Source organism: Ciona robusta, chromosome 13, assembly GCF_009617815.1.
Source record: "Ciona robusta chromosome 13, ASM961781v2".
Classification (NCBI taxonomy): Eukaryota; Metazoa; Chordata; class Ascidiacea; order Phlebobranchia; family Cionidae; genus Ciona; species Ciona robusta.
The window spans coordinates 3902882-3921863 of record NC_143247.1 but is presented as its reverse complement, the minus strand read 5'-3'; the positions used below and the strand labels follow the sequence as shown (position 1 = coordinate 3921863).

Here is an 18982-nt window from a genome sequence, read left to right as displayed (position 1 = left end):
AAACGCCTTATTTTAAAGTTGTAACTTAACGTATACAAGGGGAAGTTTGACGTACAAGCATGCACTACAATTCTAACGTATATACAAATATATATATATATATTTCACTATACTTTACCTCGATAGCATATTACCAACGCGTTCCCCCTGACAGCTGACATAGTATATTATTCTAAAACTTGTTCAATGAATATTGTGACAAAACAAATAATAGACAATAGACCATAGAACAGCGAAACAATGCCCATTATTCCTTAAAACAGCTCTCTTATTACATCATAAAGCAGATTTTTACATAATTTTCATACTACTATGTCCTTAAAACTAAATCTATTTAACTACGTGTACGTTACCAAAGCCGAACAAAAGTTTACCGAATTTTAACGCTACGCGGCTGAATCCGCATCAGTATAAACAAGTTATACTCCCTAAAAACGTCTTAACATTAGAGTCGGGATACCTTTTCATTCTATTTTCTCTTCCTATTTGGTAGTAAAAAAAAGATACTCAACGAATTATAAAACCGTATCTTCACGACTCCCATAGACCGTTGTTAATTGTTTAAAACACGATCAGATAATTGCTGAAGGTACCCACCATACCCTATTGTAATTGTAACTAAAGTTGAAAAGGTGTCACCACGTACGTTATTGAGTGACTATCTAGCACACTTGAGCCTATGAATCACTGTTGCCCCACTTAATATACTACGGTGTAATACTTAACCGTTTAACTCGTGATTTTGGCCTTAAATGTTCATTATGTCTCACTAATACCTGTTGATTTTTGTGGGTTGAAAAAGTCGGTCGTTCGTGTTAAAAAATACTTTTTGTTGGACTTTTATGCGTTGTAAATTGTTTTAAACACCATTATTAAATATGGGATATTATGTGCTAAAGGTATCCATCTTACCCCTAGGGATGCACATTACAGAATTTCGAATCCGTGAGATTCGAATCCTTTAGTATTCGAATCTAATTACGGGATTCGGTATTCTGTTTAATGACGTCATTACACATCATTTCATATACTATATTAACAATTTTTGAAACTTATTAATTTTGAAAAAAAATATTTTTGTGTTTGTGGGACTTTCGGGAGTAAACGTTTCGCAACGTCTTTTCATAGCCTGCTATACGTTTCATGACGCAAAAACTACCCAATAGTACAATTTTTGATCATTCTACAGCTCATGACTCAACAAGGCTGCTATGAAAGGGTCAATAAACTGACTTTTGTGGGTAACATTTTTTTTCCCTATAAATATAAAAAGATTCGAAATTCTAGATTCGGAATTCTAGATTCGAAATAAAGTATTCTAGGATATCCTAGAATACCTAATTATTCTGTAATGTGCATCCCTACTTACCCCACAGTTCTGTATGGGATATTACGTGCTAACGGTAGCCCATCTTACCCCACAGTTCTGTATGGGATATTACGTGCTAACGGTAGCCCATCTTACTCCACAGTATTATATGGGATATTATGTGCTAACGGTAAACTTCATTAACACTTGTCTATATGAGAAATAATCTGACTTTTTTATTCCACCTTGCAGATACAGTTTATAAATAACCCCCAAACAAGGATTTTAACTTTAAAAAAACGAGTAGTAGTTTTTTTCTTTTCTGTAACGACTAACTTACAATTACATTACATCCGCAGTAACAGTTTATAAATAATCCCCTACACCGCTCAAAACATGGGGTTTAAACAACAAAACAGCATGTAATACCCGTTAACACTATAACAACTATTCAGTTACCTTACGTTTATATTGCACATGGCAGGAACAGTTACATACAAGACCGAATACGGCTAACAACATTGGAACTGTGACTCATTAATTTCAACAATTAGAATATTTATTTACACCCCAATAATACGGTTTCCGTTTTATAAGATTTCTATTCTAAGTACAGGTGACTAACAGGGTAATATGACGTCATAATATAATTACAAGACAAACAGGTGATTGTTTATCGTGTTTTTTCATTATGACGTCACAAGACGCTACTACGACGTAAAACGACCACAAAGAACGTTTTAAATTTGTCTTTTTAAGGACGTTTTTGACATTTTTTATGCAGAGTAAGAACGCTATACATAACAGCAAATAAATACTAAAGTAACACGGACACTACATTAATATTTATATCATTATCAATATTAATATATTTTAACAAAACTTACCAAACTACGTAACTAAATACCTTCAAAACATGCATGTGACGTCACAATACCGACTTTGCGGTCACACAGCCTGTTATTATCTCCTTAGAGACCAAGTTTCAAACGTAAACCAAATTTAGGCGGGAAGATAAAAACTCAATTTTAGCGAAAATTGAATTGTTTTTACTGAGAATTTGTGAACGACGCGATTTATTCGACAGCGAAGTTATTTCTCCTCACGTCTCAAGCACTTACAAGTAATCGATATGTGAGGTCTTTATAAACATTCAAGTTAAGCAAAGAGTTCGCTATGTACGGTTGAACGAATGCCAAAGCGCTTCCACTTTGACAAAACTACCACACGTTTATTTTATAAGAAACCTATACCTTCAAAGACAGTACATGATATATGGCAAACATATATGCAAAATTTTAACATATTTTTTATATATTTAATTGAATACAATAACAAAATTTGTATTTTAATAACTCACACACCGCCACAAATTTATTTTATACGAAATCTATACCCTCAAAAACAGTACATATATATATGATATATGATTGATATATATAACTTATTTTCCTTCAATTACAATGGCCATATTTGATTGCGAAGAGAATTCTAGGGGAAACGACAGTGATTATAGCACGCTACTAAACAACCTATACGTATTTTTCATACGAACACTACATTACATAACGTTTATTTACCCCTTTAGCTACAGTAACAAATAATATGCTTGGTTGAAATAGCGAAGAGATGGGAATTAACAACAAAACAACAGTCGTTACAACATACTGAACCCTTTCAGTTATAAAATAACTTATTTTTTTTAGTTATTCAGTTAACACAGCAAATGGGAATACAAAACAACAGTCGTTATAACAGGCTAACAAAACGAAAGCGCATCGGTTAAAAAGCGTGGCTGCTAAACCAAATTTCCTAATAACTCGACACACATAAGCAGAATATACGTGTCTTGCTAAAGGTCTCTTGCTTCAACAAACCAGTACAGACATAAACACGTTTATAGATAGGAACCTGTCATATATATATATCCATACACGATTCTTCGAGACACGAAATGCAACCCTAGACGCTCTGATCTGAAGGCATTATGACGTCACTATGTGCCGCCAAAACGCACAATTATTCGCCGCAACGTTTCGGTTTAAAACTAAAATTAAATTTTGTATTAGCAATTTAGAAATTTTCAATTAAAAATTATTTTTGATATATTTTGCAACGTTAAATTTTTATTAAAAAATATTAAAAATACTAAAAATTCGACACGTTTTTTACACTAATCTGCAAAATTACACTATATATCTATACAGCTTTTAGTACGAAATATCATTACTTCCGCAGATGCAAACATAGGTTAACATATATACACAACAGCTTCCCAAAAACTCGCGTTTTTTAACAAAAATAAACTAAAAAAAAATGCAAATCTGATATTACATAATCTGAAAATTCGCTTAAACTGCAAAGTTTTGACTCACAAATATACAGCAGCCGTGCTACCAGTGCCTGGTAGTGAACTAGGAATGAAGCTGGTAAAGTATTGAAATATCTGGGCCGTGTCTGTGGCCACTCATGCGTGACTGGCGGCAGCGAATCACTGAGGCGGAAAGTAAACAAGCGAACACCTGTGTTATGGGTGTTGGGTGGAAACTATAGCATATGTTTTCCTTATATTTAAGTAGTTTTTACCCGTGGCATGTTTTAACAACTGTCGTTTTGTTGGTAAATCCCTTCTCTCAAGTCAGGTTAAATGTAAGTATGTTTTAAACAACGAAAAAACACCTGTGTTATGGGTGTTGGGTATAAAGTATGGAATATGCGGTGTACATACGTTTGTATCTGCTGGTTTATAACCAAATTAATGCGGGTTTATGTCGCACATAGTACCGTGGGGTAAGATGGTTACCGTTAGCATCTAAATTCCATACATGTTTCATTTTACTTCACCCAACTATATATATATATACTTCACATACTGAGTTATATCTGAACAAACGTGAATTTACCAGTTACCTTTTTCTTACACACTTGTCTTTCAATTCGATCTTAATTAAGTCAACTAACTACAACTCACTGTGAGTTTATTGTACGTTGGGTTTAGCAGCCACGCTTTTATTTAACAATTTTCCTCAGGTAGTTTACCGTTCATTACAACATACCCCTTCCCGCTCTACACATACACATACTCGTCTGGCTTTAAATAAATCAACGCAAACCTCATCACGAGACGTATAATGGAATAAATGATTAACTACTAGTCAAGCACACACATAATACAGCATGGCTACCAGTCTAGCACGTATGAACGTATTTACTGAAACATTTCAGCTAAACCAAGGTTAAACACTCGCGTAATAAAGCTAATGCACAACGCTCAAACGTATAGGGCTAATAAAAAGTTTATAGGTATATTATAGGGCTAATAAGTTGGGGTAAGATGGCTCATGTTTAAACACGTTGGGGTAAGATGGCTCATGTTTAAACACGGTCGGGTAAGATGGTTTATATTATCGTTTATTATAGTAGATTGGGGTAAGACGGCCCAGGTTTTATTCTCTTTTATCGTCTCATTTTGCACCAAGCAAAGAATAACTATAGAAATATATAACCGTGTCATCACAACTATAAATTATATTTATAGAATACTTAGGACACCTGCGTACACTTTACAAGTAATTTAGTTTTTAAAATACGCAAATACGTCATATTAATACGTAACAGGTAGTAATTGTGACGTTGCAAGCCACGAATGGAGTGCTTGTGCGCCTTGTGACGTTGGACAACGTTTGACTGACAGCTAACAACGGTTATTGTGACATAATATTGGCGGGGAATACCCTAGCATGAAAACCGCACTAAATACATTTGAATAGCAGCTATTAATACACAAACGTGGTAATATAATGGCTGAAGCAAGGTTTAAACTTTATATGATGAATTATAACGTGACTAACTACTTAATCATTAACCGAAATTAACTAAAAAATACGTTTAATACACAGCCTACAAAAGCCAGCTTAAATATTGCTTGTTTAATACATATACATACAGCGTTGTTTAGCGCAGGTCAGCGTAGATATTTTTTCTTTTTACACCGAGGCGAGCTACGCTGTTGTGTAAACGCCGCTAAAACGAACAAACAAAGAAATATCTACGCTGACCTGCGCTGAACAACGCTGGGTGTAGATATTTCTTTTTTAAATGTGTGACGCCCCGGAAGAAAAAGAACAAACAAAAAAAATATTCACAGTAAATAACACATCCACGTTACGCATATTTATATTATCCTATCTATCCCCCAAGGCGACCAGTAGCCACCGCATGCCATCCAGTATGAACGTAAACCAGACACAATATACAACATACGATAACGGCGATAATATTATCAACTATTAATATTATCAACTAACAGATAAGGTATACATATATAATTATTTAGAAAATACAGTTTGTTACGCAGCTATTCCGTTTATAACCAATCGAATCGCTATTACGCTTAAGGGGTTAGGAGTTAATTTTCTCCTGGCATACTGAATATCTCGCTCGTAGTTGAACTACTAACGAACACGCCCTCACTCCTTACCGCCATCTCGCGGACAAACGAATCTATCTTCCCTCCAGACGCTTCAAGCCAAACTAAACGGTAAAATTCCTAACCGTCTATTTACTGCGACCGTTTCCGAGTCAATTTAAAATAGCATCTCACCCACGATATACGTCATAATGATCTAACAATAGACCTACGTCACAATTAAACCAAATATGACTCACAATAAAGTGTTTTTGGCAAAAATAGAAAAACAACACAAGAAGAATTGAAAACAACAATAAAATGCCTGCTACTTATAGAAGGTGTAGTTATAACAGACAATTACGGGAAATTTGCCAAATTTGGCATAAATTCAAGACCTTCGCCCATATAGAATAGACAACAACATAAAATTTGTAAAACAAACCAAAAATAAGAACAAAAAATGAAAGGAAAATCAACAAAAGCACTTCAACATTTCAGACAATACCACAATCGCATTCTAACAATTTATTTTAACCGTATAATCAATTAAAATGAAAATTATTTTTAACCCTAATAAAGACAGCCTGTACAAGACTCGAAACATTAACCAAATAAATGCCAGAAAATCCTTGTTTTATGCACCTGTTGCGTATAATATGCCTGGTAGCGACATTATATATACTAATGTTCTAAAATACCTCCATCTCGAATTGCTGCGTAATACTCAAGATCACGGAAATCGGAAACCGACACAATTCTTTGAAACCTTGAAAAAGCTCGCGAAGATATCGTGCTTCTTCTACGACGGGTTTGTTCGTGGACGTCAATTGAAGATTTGGACGCTCGGAACTCAGCCATTAGGATAGGGAGTGCAGGGTTCAAGACTCAGAGAAGCCACTTATTTTATAACTATTATATCACATAACATGACAAAAGCTGATAGATCGAAAGTAGATACGTTATGACATGTTTTAGGAAAATCCACACATAAAAACAACTGGTATTATATCATAATAAACCTAAGACCTATTCCTAGCAATTGGTGTGGTTATAGGGGTAAAGGGATCAAGGCTCAGTCAAGTGACTTAATTCATAGTTAGATAACTTTTAAGGCTGAGACTGACAGAGCGAAAGCATATCTCACAGACACAAACTCTTTATATACTCTGGTTTATACAATCTTACAAGCAGGACGTTCATACTAACTGTCAAGCCAATTATACAATGTATGTGTTAAGACTGTCACATATTTAACAAAATAAATCACTATCTACAAAATCTTCTACAAATACAACGCTATACTAAACTGCTATATATTAACACACGACCCTTAACACACAATACCCTTAACAAGTTAGTTGGTAACCTGAACTATGTACACTGTAAAACAACTGAGCTACCATTTCCCATACAATACAATACATGGTTAGTTTGGTAATTGACTCTGCTACAATACACTACATCGAGACGTATAATACCTAATACATAACACAGCAAATAACTGACTATGCTATAATATGGCTTACGAAATGTACAGTCATTTACCTAAAACATATCATTACAAATATAAATCAACAAAACAAGCAAAACAGCCACACCAAGCATACAGGTCTAGTTTTGGAAATATTTATGCTAGATTAATAAACCTTCATAATGTTCAGTCATATACCTAATATACACAACATAGTAAATGTATCGGTAACGAAACAATCAGAGTAGCTATACGTACCCTTACCATACCATAAATATGTTTTGTTCTTTGTTGAGTAACTAACCATGCAATATTAAGCCTGACACACCAAATACACACTAAAACATAGTTATTAGTTACATACACAGATACACTATATAGCCAGTCTTACACAATAACACCATACACAGTAACCAGTCACCTAACTTATGCAAAACAAATGAAATATATCTCAACAAAACAGGCACGGTAGCCAAACAGGCGGAAAATGACGTGACAAGCCATATCCACCCACATAGTTTGATGCAGAGCCCACATTGTGCATATATGATGATTGTGGTTGGTAATGTACAACTCATTAGTAGCCATATATGGGGCATGGGTTGTCTAGCATAGTTGTGGTGCTGTTTTAATGCGATTATGACATCAAAGATGGTTTAATATGACGTGGATAATACCCATAACAAACCAACACTACCATGTGTGATGTCATAATGGTGAAGCATAATCAGCAAAAATAGATACATTTTATACCATATTAATCTACTAACTGGCCTTACTGAATAAATAAATGAATAAATTTAACTTTATCCTCGCGTGGCAATGCATAGACAGTCATTATAACACGGGTGTTCAAAAGGTAAAACAGCGAATCGAAACAGCGTAACTAGAACAGCAACGCTGGTAAAGGAAATTGTATTTCCTGTGTTACCATTGTGATGTAACAATGCCATACCGTGCTGTGATGTCATAATGACGTGTATCTTGAAACAAAAGATAAATTTCTAAAATGGAAACAATGGACCAAGTAGTTAGCCTAGTTAGGTAAGTCATATATTGCAATATATATATGAAAAGTTTGTGTGTTTTACTTATATTTTAAGTTTAATACCAATGCTGAAGACGGCTAGATTATAGAAGAGGTTATAAATATGAAGAGGGGGTTTTCTCGTCAATTTAAATACAAGGAGTTTTTAAACAAAAAGTTTGAAATAAAAATTGCATCATACATAAGAAGTTCCATGGATTCCATTTAAATAATAGACTGCCGTTTAGACGAAATATCTTTAATACATTAATAGGTTGGACTTGATTTTTGTTGGTTACTTTTTTTATTTTAAAGTTTAACCCATTTTTAGTGATGTTAGATTATACATAGGCATTTACTGCTTTAAAATAGGATACCAAGCAATATGAATTGTTTAACGTTTAAAATGAGATAATAATTAATAAGATAGTTTTACTAAGTACACGTACATGACAGCAAAGGAAGTATAAACACTACGTGTGTAAATCCCCTGCGTTATTGTATGACAAACAATGCACATTGTGATGTCACACAACACCGGATTTATGAATGGGATGTAAAAGTTATCAGTTTCGATCAACGCGTAGTTTCCCTGTGTGATTAATGTAATAATAACAATAATACAAGCTCCCATATCTCAAAATTAATATATATAGTAGGGTGGGGAAAGACAGGACAATTTTACATTCCATTTTCTCGTCCCATTTGGTAGTGAACAAAGAAAATTTAAAGAAATATAAAAACGTATTCTCACGACTCCCATAGACCATTGTTAAATGTTAAAAACACGACCAGAATATTTGGATATTATGAGCTAAAGGTGTCCCATCTTTCCCCAACCTAATAAAATATATAGTCTACTTCATTTTTTAAATGTCATAACTTGCATATAAATACCTAATCTGCCACACAACCAAATGACATCACAACTTTTTCATGTTACAATAATAGTTCACGAGCTGCCAACTTAATAGATGCATTACAAGAACAACTGCAAAACATGATGGAATCTCAAAATGCACAGTCCGTAAAAACAAGTTCCAACTACAGCCACCCAAAGACCCTTAAAATACTATCTGAGAAGAGTAACTTGTAACAAATGAAGCCAATACTATAGTATTGCCTATACTGTTTCTAGATCTAACTACTGGTAAATATAATATATTATTCCACGGAGTTTCTGAGTAACCACGTATATAACTTTGTGGGCGATTGTTTTTCTGTACGGCTGACAATTTACACAACACCTTATTTACCGTTACGTGTCTTGCCCAAGAATACACAAACCCACAATAACAACGTCAAGCCTTGGATAAACTCTTCATCTGACAAAGGCAACATAAGCATTATATGCGAGTATACGTGATCTAGAGGTTAAACTGCACGTGTTGCATACGTGAGGTTATATGCGTACACACTGTGTAAGGATATACACCCACAATCTGTTTCCTATGCTATACCATTGCTGCAGGATGATTAAGCCATTGCAATCTGCGGGGGTTAATTAAAGTTCAATTTGGCGCGTGCGAAATTACAAAGCGTGCCGGTATAATACTGTAGTTGCCAGAAGATTTCTTTCACGCTGATATAGCCTGGCGGCAGCATTTATAAATACCAAAGTGTCATTCAAATACAAGTTAATTTATATAAACACATGTGAAAAATGGTGCAACTAATTCAAGGTTATTGTTTTGTTGACACTTTATGAAACTACCCGTTAAGAAAAGTTTTTACAATGCTGTTTAAAACCCAATACAATACAAATATGCCATAGTAGTTAATAGCAGCGCAGCAAAGCCAATCATGAACTTACCACTCGGTCTTCGCCTGCCTGGGTGTGGGGTTGGGGCCCGGGGCTTTGGTGCCAACTGGGGCGCAGATATTGACCCCCTACCCCCAATTAACCCCTCTCCACCCTGTTCCCCATCCTGGCCACTCGACCCACATAACAGAAACGCCACCCTGTGCGAAAATCGCCGCCGAATAGATCGACGTCTGTTGTTCAAATCATGGTTGCTCCCACTTACAATAGAAATCTTAATATTCTCATCTTTTTGTCCCCCAATTAAATTTTGTTCCGGCTTTAATGAATTATTTCGAGGATCATCTTTTTTTGGTTCCCCAGTTTGTGTTTGTTTTAGCGTCAACAAGTTATCTTCAGAATTGTCAACTTTTTGACCCCCAGTTAAATAGTGTTTCTGATTCAATGATTTATCTATAGAATCACCATATTTTTGCTCTCCAATAGAATTCTGTTTCTGCTTTCCTAAATTATCTTCAAAATTTCCATTTTCTTTATCCTGAGGTGTGGATATGTTATTTTCTTTGTTAATAGAAATCCCAGTATCTTCATGTTTTTGCTCCCCATTTGACTCTTGTTTTTTCTTCAGCGAATTAAACTCAAACATTTCATTTTTTTGTTCCGTGGTTGGGCCTTCTTTCTGCCTCAATACTTTATCATTCAAGTTTAATAACGTAGCTCCAGAATTTCCATTTTTTTGCTGTCCGGATAAACTTTGTTCCTGCTTTTCTACATTATGCTCAAAATTCCCATTTTTTTGCTCTAAGTTTCGAGATGTGTTATTTGCATTGTTGATATTGGTGGACATTGCAGAATGTATGGAGTATATAGGGTTGGCTAAGCATGGTAGCAGGTTAAGGCATACTGGGAGTTAAAGGGTATTGGAGTTTTTTAATAAAGTTACCTAATTTAACATAGAGAATCTAAACAACCCAAAGTGTTTGAAGTTGTGGAAATTAATTTGAAATAGGAATACGATATATCTTTTTAACAAATAATTTTTTTTAACCCTATAACTCTGTTGATAATAAAGATAACGACCTAGTTATCCCAAGTTTTTCAAAAACAACTAAAACTGAATATTGTGTTAGTTGAAACAGCGAAGAGAAAAGCATGAGTAAAACAACAGTTTAACAGGCTACTCGTAAAACTACTTCAGTGAAATACTAAGGATAGGGTAGCTCATCTAAAAAAAATAAACATATATATACTTAAACTTTCTCTTCCTCTTAAAGGTGTAATAATATAGACACAAAAAAACATATTTTTTGTTAATATTCCCATGGGAAAAATCCTAAAAAGATTATTGGCCACAGGGACCCCCCTTTAAATGGCCATAAACATCTCATAAATATTTAAAAATGATTTCGGCAGAATGTTGGTTTGTTGCCAACTTTTAAAATTCAAATCAAATTATGAATTAATGCCCAGATGGTATAATTATAGCCCCCACACTACTATAGGTTTTGAACATTTATTAAAGTTTACTACTGGTGTAACTACCAAGTAAAAGGTAATATATAAATAAAAAGCTTTTCTGGTAAAACAAAGTAATTGTATTATTGTTTTCCTTTGTTTTAAATTAAATCTATCTTATATTTAGCTGTTGTTGCCACCATACATAATGTAATATATAAGTTAATAGTTCTTCTGGTAGAAAGTTATTATAATAACATAATTCTGTCTGTCATTTGGAAGGCTTCATCACGGGAATAAAATTAGCGTTTTAAATACCACATAGGGTGAAAAAAGCTATTAAATTATCCATTTGTGTCAATTATTGGTAAAATAAGACAGAATAAAATACTGCACACATTGTTCTTATTGGTTTTTGTCCGATATTATTTTATTTAATTTAGCAGTAGGGCACGAAACGTTTGTTTAACGAATCCTACAATTTTTACCAGAAAGAGCTATTTACTTATGTATTACAATATGCCTGGTGGCAGCAACGGCAGAATGAATTAATAAAAAGATGTGAAAACCTCTAAGCTTCTTTCAAGTTATGTTTTTGGTACAATAATAGAAATGTACAATTGTAAAGCTTCCTGCACTACATTATCAGTAAACATTACAACGAAACGTCTAACTATCCCTGCCCCCCTGCATTTTAAAAGTTCAACACCTATATCTGTAATACTTCTTCAAGCTGATAATACTTGTATCTAAAACACGACTTTTCTTCATTAGAGAAAAACTCATATGTTGAGCCAGTAATACAGTAAGCCCCAATGTGCGTCAATTAGGCACTACACCAACGTTTTACAAACAGTACAAGAACTCAAAGACCACTTGATAATCTTAATACATCTCTCGAACTTGGAGTCACTGCCAAACCCATTACAGTGTTGCCAGATTAATTCCTGCCTTATCGAAAAACACACTCAGTTCTATGTTTGTAAAGTAAAAAGGAAACACATGAATTTTTTTTAGTGTTTCCAGATAAATTTTCGATAAATCTAAAATTAAAGCGGAAACACTGTAAATCAACCTACATCTAGTGTTGCCAGCTAATTTTTGCCTTGCACTTATAAACTAAGGAATTACGATAAATATACCAGCATGAGCAACACTGTATCTTAGTGAATAGCAACATCATTATTGTAAGTGTGAAGGCATTGGTTTAAACATTAACTTGGAAAGTTATCAGACAATATGAACGTGCGCGTGAGGTAGCTTGACAGTAAACATAAGAGTATTTAAATAACTAAATATTGAATGCTTGTACAAAGTCTGGAGTGGGATAAATTTAAATGGATATCGCTAAACTAATAGAACTAATGCAAAGTCTATAACCAACAAGATATACGTTTAAATGGTTATACACTACATGTTTAAAATAAGACTAACTATTACGATTACCAAACTGAACAGTATATAGCAGATTTTTAATAAATGGATAACACTAAACTAATAGAGCTTATAAAGTCTGGAAAATAAAAATTTAAACGGCTCTATGGTGTTTAAAAAGAGGGGGGGGGGATCATTTGTAGAATCATATACGTTTAAAAGAAGATCATTTATCAATATTACCATGAACTAACCCATATATGGCAGATGTTAAATAAATGGATATCACTAAACTAATAAAGCTTATAAAGTCTATAAAGATATTTCAAGGGATATCTCGTGTTAAAAGTAAGGGTTCATATTACTAATGTTTGGATCTTTGTAGAAAGTTTATCAAGATATTTGGTGTTTGAAGGGGGAATAAACTGAAAAACGGTATATATAGGTTCTAAAATAAGGCTATTTATTATTGTAACCATAGAATTAAACTTTATATAGCTGATATTTAGTAAATGGATATACCTAAACTGATTTGGCTTCTGCAAAATCTGGTAAAATATAAGTTTAAGGGGAAATATGGTGTTATAGAAACATGAAATTAAACGACATGTTATGTAAAATTTGAGCTTGGATATTGGATGTCAAACTTATAACTCATGTTGGGCATAAGATTACAAGAAGCAACTTTTTGACAGGTTTTTAAATTTTAACTGTACCACACCTTTCACAAAGACTGGTGACCTATATTTACTATAATAAGGTACAAAGAATGAACAACTGTGAGAATAAACAGCAGTGCCCAATGAATAATTAATGCAGGAAAGCGTTAAATTTCACAGCAGATTATTAAAGCAGAGTTTTGAATGAAAATGCTTTATTGCTGCAACCACTATGGTATATTGTATAACAATTTGGAACAATGTTGTAAATACTTTAGTTGTATTTGACGTCACTTTTGTATTTTAGGCAGTTTTACAAAGTGTCAACAAAACAATAACCTTGAATTGGTTGCACCACTTTTCACGGGTGTTTATATAAGTTAAGTTGTATTTGACCGACACTTCAGTATTTTTGACAGCAAGTTTACACCCAATAATATTAAATAGAATGTTGATTCTCACTTTCTGTCCAACAAAACTTTAAATTAAGAATCAAAGGCGTGGGAACCGCAAACAAGAACAACTGTGATGTCACAATGCTATTTATCCAAGAGAAACAAATCTTTTTATTGTTCCGTAATAAAAGTAGAATATATAGTTGTTTGCTTTCTAAAATATCAAACATTTTTCAACGTTATTTTCGAACAAGGTATCGCGTATCCTAAACCTGAGGCAACATACAGTTCACACAAATTACAACTATTGTAAAACTTTTCCCTGTACTATCTTTCATTGTAACAAATCTCTTCATATAGACACTACATATGCACCGAGTATACATCAAATAACTAAAACAAAATACATCAAAAACAAAGAAAAGTCTAATTGAATATTAACCTTAAATAGAGTTTAAAATAATTGACATGAAACAGTTTTAATACAAACATTAAAAAGAAAAAAACACTGAAAAATTAAAATAACTCGGTAAAATAAAACAAACTTAACTTTACACCCATAAAAGAAAAGACTTTGCAGTTTGGGTAATGGGCCAACTCTGTCCTAAATCTCAGGCCCGGTGGCTTGCCATACTACAGAACCTCACCCATATAGAGTAGCTTGATATAATTAAAAATGAACATACCCGTTTGCATCAAAACAAAAACATATAAACGGGAGATGGTAAAATAAAACAAACTTAACTTTTATAAACATAAACAAGTGAATAAACAAACCGGTGGCGTCGAAAGATTCCTCCATTTGTTTGAAAACTTCTTCTTCCTCTGAGGCTGAAGGTTTCATTCCGTTCCCTGAATCACTGAAGAACTGTGGGGAGGAGTGTGGGTTATATATGAGTAATTTGATACAAGGGTAAATCTTTAATGGAAAAGCATTAAAGCTAAGTTTGGTAGGGCGTTTGGTTAGTTTCATTCTGTTCCCTGAATCACTGAAGAACTGTGGGGAATATATATAAGTGTTTAAATTTGAGGCATATGATTCAGGTATTCGTTGCTAGGTTTACTGTAACGTTTAAGTTTGGTAGGGAGTAAATTTGGTTGGTTTTATTCTGTTACCTAAATCACTAAACTGTGGGGTGTATGGGGTTATATGAGCCGTATGGTTCAGGGTATTAAATGCAGCCTTTAACGAATATGTATTCAAGGTAAGATTAGTGGGCCCCCCGGATAAATAAATTTGATAAGTTTCATTCCGTTGTGTAAATTGCTGAATAACTGTGTGGTTGGAGGGGGGGGGGGGGGTGGTTAGATATGCAGTCTAGGGGGGAGCTCTATTTAATATATTGGGTATAAGCATAATGTACAGATAGGGGGTGCCTGTATTATAATAAAAACAGGGATTGAATGAATTATTGAAGAGCTGCTGGGTGTATTTATATTATATAGTTGGGTGCAAAGTTTAGTGTATAAACTAAGTTTGGTAGGGGGTAAATTTAGTTAGTTTCATCCCCTGAACCACTAAAGAACTGTAAGGTTTGATAAACATGATAGGTGGGAGGTAGGTAATTAAAACACAAGGTATTGGAACACATAGTATTAGTAGGCGCACTAAAGTGTAGTTAGATTGTTTGTATATGATTATATTATATACCACATATGCTGTTTGGGACCCATATTTGGGACCCAAAGATTAACACCTTTGCCCTGCATAGGCTTTTACACATTTTCCCCAAACTTTTGAGTCTAACAATGTGACATTAAACGTAAAGCAACAGAAAAATTTGTTGCGCTTAGAATTCATATTATGCATTTATATTTATACCAACTTTTTGAGCCTAACATTAAATTATGTCTTTTGGCGTTTTAGCATGAATATTATACAGTTGTATTCATTCTTTCTCCAACCTTTTTCAGCCTATGTCTGAATGTATGTCGTTCCCCATGTTGTCCTGAGTACGTATTACTTCGTTGGAAATCATAACTACGCACAGAACACGAGTCCCCTGTACTAGCGTCGCTTATTTGGTCGGAGCACGTACGTGAACGTGTGCGAAACATTGCCAATAATGACCTATTATTATTCTATTATTAACCTATTATTGACTAATAATTGCCTAAACCTGCGTAGTATGTGTCACAAAATATAAAATATATCTTGCTTTCCAAACAGCAATATTCCAAACACCTTGCAAACAATAATCTATAATACAGCTAGTTTTATCAATTTAAAACAGCAATAAAAACGAAATACCACAAAACCTGCCCTGGTATTAATAACTTACACATCAGGTCACTAATACTTTCAAATTTTAACACATTTAATGATTTAACACAAGTACCTAACCACCTGCGATATTATAAATAACAAACAACAATCCTAAATACACCTTTTAATATGTAAGTACTAGACAAAAACTATATTAAATAACAATTATATCTGAACCCTACCATAAATAAAACAAATAGAAATAAAGGTAATGTTCCCACAGTTTCCATCAACTATGACGTACAGAACAGCTTAAACGCTTGATCAATTATGAACAATGAACAACAATCTTTGATAAACATAATTCAATTTATTTAAAACAAATAAGCTAGCCTTCTAAAAAAGGTTCCTTGTTAAATTTCAAACAAAATCCAACCAATTCCACCATATAACCCGCACAGAAATAGCTTAAACACCTGATCCTTCCAAACAACAAACACTAAACCCTCCATATCCTTTCAGACATTTAAACAGGAAGCTATCGGTGGGCAGAACCTCCACACAGTAGATACTAAACCTCCCATGAGGATTCTATCTATCTGACTTTCAATTCAAGAGACACATTTGCTATCTATATCTATGCCAGATATAAGACGCCTTTGAACTAAAAGCGTGTGTAGCCACTTAACTATAGACCACTTACTAGTTACTACTGTATAGGAAACACACAGACATTAAGAAATACTTCACAGTATCCCTATGCGTCCCAAATAAACCATACACAAACAATACAAAACAGATACAATGTTATATCTATGCCAGATATAAGACGCCTTTGAACTAAAAGCGTGTGAAACCACTTAACTATAGACTGATTACTACTGTATAGGAATCGCACACAGACATTAAGAAATGCTTTACACTATCCATATCGGACCATATGCGTCTCAAATTAAACCATACACAAACAATATAGCATCTATATTTGTGTCAGATATAAAATACCTTTGAACTAAAAGCGTGTGTAGGCACTTAACCGAAGGCTACTCTCTACTGTATAGGAATTACATAGAGAAATATACATGGGCGCTCACCATATAAACAAATAGATCTTATATAGGCCTGTTATATCATTCTTTACCTTTGATCTAAATGTGGACTACACACTACTGTTAAGGAAACATACGCAAACATACTTTTCTTAATTCTATGTCCTAAATTCAACCATACACAAACAATACACAACACATACAATATTGTATCTATGCCAGATAAAGGATGACTTTGAACTAAAAGTGTGTGTAGGCATTTAACTATAGAGTAATGTATAAGAATCAGACACAGACATAATTTAACTTATGTACCTAATACTACATCATATACATTTCCATGATACACACAATATTGTCTGATGTCTTAAACCATGTACACAACACACAAATACACCGCATTACACCGAACATTAAGTTTAACTTTCACTTGAGACATTAAAGATATTACCTTCATATAAAAAAGGGAATAAATCAAAATATGAATCTGCATAAAGTTTATTGCTATGCTAGAAGTCCAATGTGCATTTAAAGTCAGCATAATTATGATATGTTGTTGCTGCTGTGTATTAAATATGCAAGTGTGTATGGTTTATGCTTTATACTGTTTGTGTTTTATTACTGGTACACTGTTTGTGCTTTATACTGGTACGCTGTTTGTGCTTTATTACTGGTACACTGTTTGTGCTTTATTACTGGTACACTGTTTGTGCTTTATACTGGTACACTGTCTTGAATAATTACAAATAAACCAAGCCCTGGAAGTCCAATGCCAAACTACAGCCTAGGTGAATGACATACATTCTATAATGCACTAGGGACCCACACACTGTGCGTTAAATAAAGTTAAAGATACGTCAAACGCAGGAACAAATTTTACACCGAAACTTCAACATTGTTAATCTTTATCTAATAAAACCTAATTTTACTTAATAACTTTACCCTTAAGCTCCAAAGCCAAACTAATAAAATGGGTAACAAGTCTTAAGTACTCATATAAGGTTCTCTTATACACACGGTGTTACGAATACATCAACTACAGCATGAAGTAATAAATTTCACAGTGAAACTGAAACATCCTTTAATCCATATCTAATAAATGTTTAATTAAACTAATAAACCTAATCCTCGAGCTTCAATGCTAAACTATAGACCAGTTGTCGTTGCTAGTCATAAACGCATGCATTAGGTGCGTGTGCAAACTAAATGCTAAGATTGAGCCACAGCCAGGATGTAATGCCTAAACCTTACTGGAACACCAGACATCCTGGCCCATGCAAAGTCGAGGGAAATACCGACGACAAACGCTTCGTCACAAACGAAAACAACAACATAAATGCAAGCGTTCTAAATGCAAGGTCTTAAGAATTGTATGAACCATAACAATGCACAGGATTAAGCAGTAACACGGTGTTGTTGTTCGATTAATCTTCTTAATACATCATATGACAATAACATCCTATAAATATGTCACACGTGTTTTATGTTTCCCGGAAATATGTTATTCAGCTGCTGTTTCTAAAGAGGCAGAATATAGTTTTGAAATTGCTGTTCTCGTAAATTTAATGTTAGCTTTATTCTAACGAATATTTTGTGTGAAATCTAATATAAGCAGCAAAATATATCAAATTATAGTTGTATTTGATCGACACTTTGGTATTTCTTCCGTAGTTTTACAAAGTGTCGACAAAACAATAACCTTGAATTGGTTGCACTACAAGTGTCTTTCAAATACAACTTAACTTATACAAACACCTGTAAAAAGTGGTGCAACCAATTCAAGGTTATTGTTTTGTTAACACTTTGTAAAACTAGCTGTCAAAAATACTTAAGTGTCGGTCAAATACAGCTTAACTTATATAAA

General features: G+C 33.8%; 1 protein-coding gene across 5 annotated transcripts in view; it reads right to left on the bottom strand.

Moving 5' to 3' along the window:
- Positions 1–18982, bottom strand: part of LOC149725920 (uncharacterized) — a 53909-nt gene that overhangs the window by 30091 nt on the left and 4836 nt on the right. Inside the window, exons 3-4 of one of the 5 annotated variants that reach the window (XM_089891652.1) lie at positions 15769–15934; positions 14641–14731 (exon numbers count right to left, since the gene is read on the bottom strand). In XM_089891652.1, coding sequence (XP_089747778.1) covers positions 14641–14731; positions 15769–15934 — 257 coding nt within the window. Of the gene's footprint in view, positions 1–6418; positions 6674–10031; positions 10996–14640; positions 14732–15768; positions 15935–18982 lie in introns of those variants that run through there. The other 4 variants (XM_089891654.1, XM_089891651.1, XM_089891650.1 and 1 more) reach the window with 4 other exon arrangements.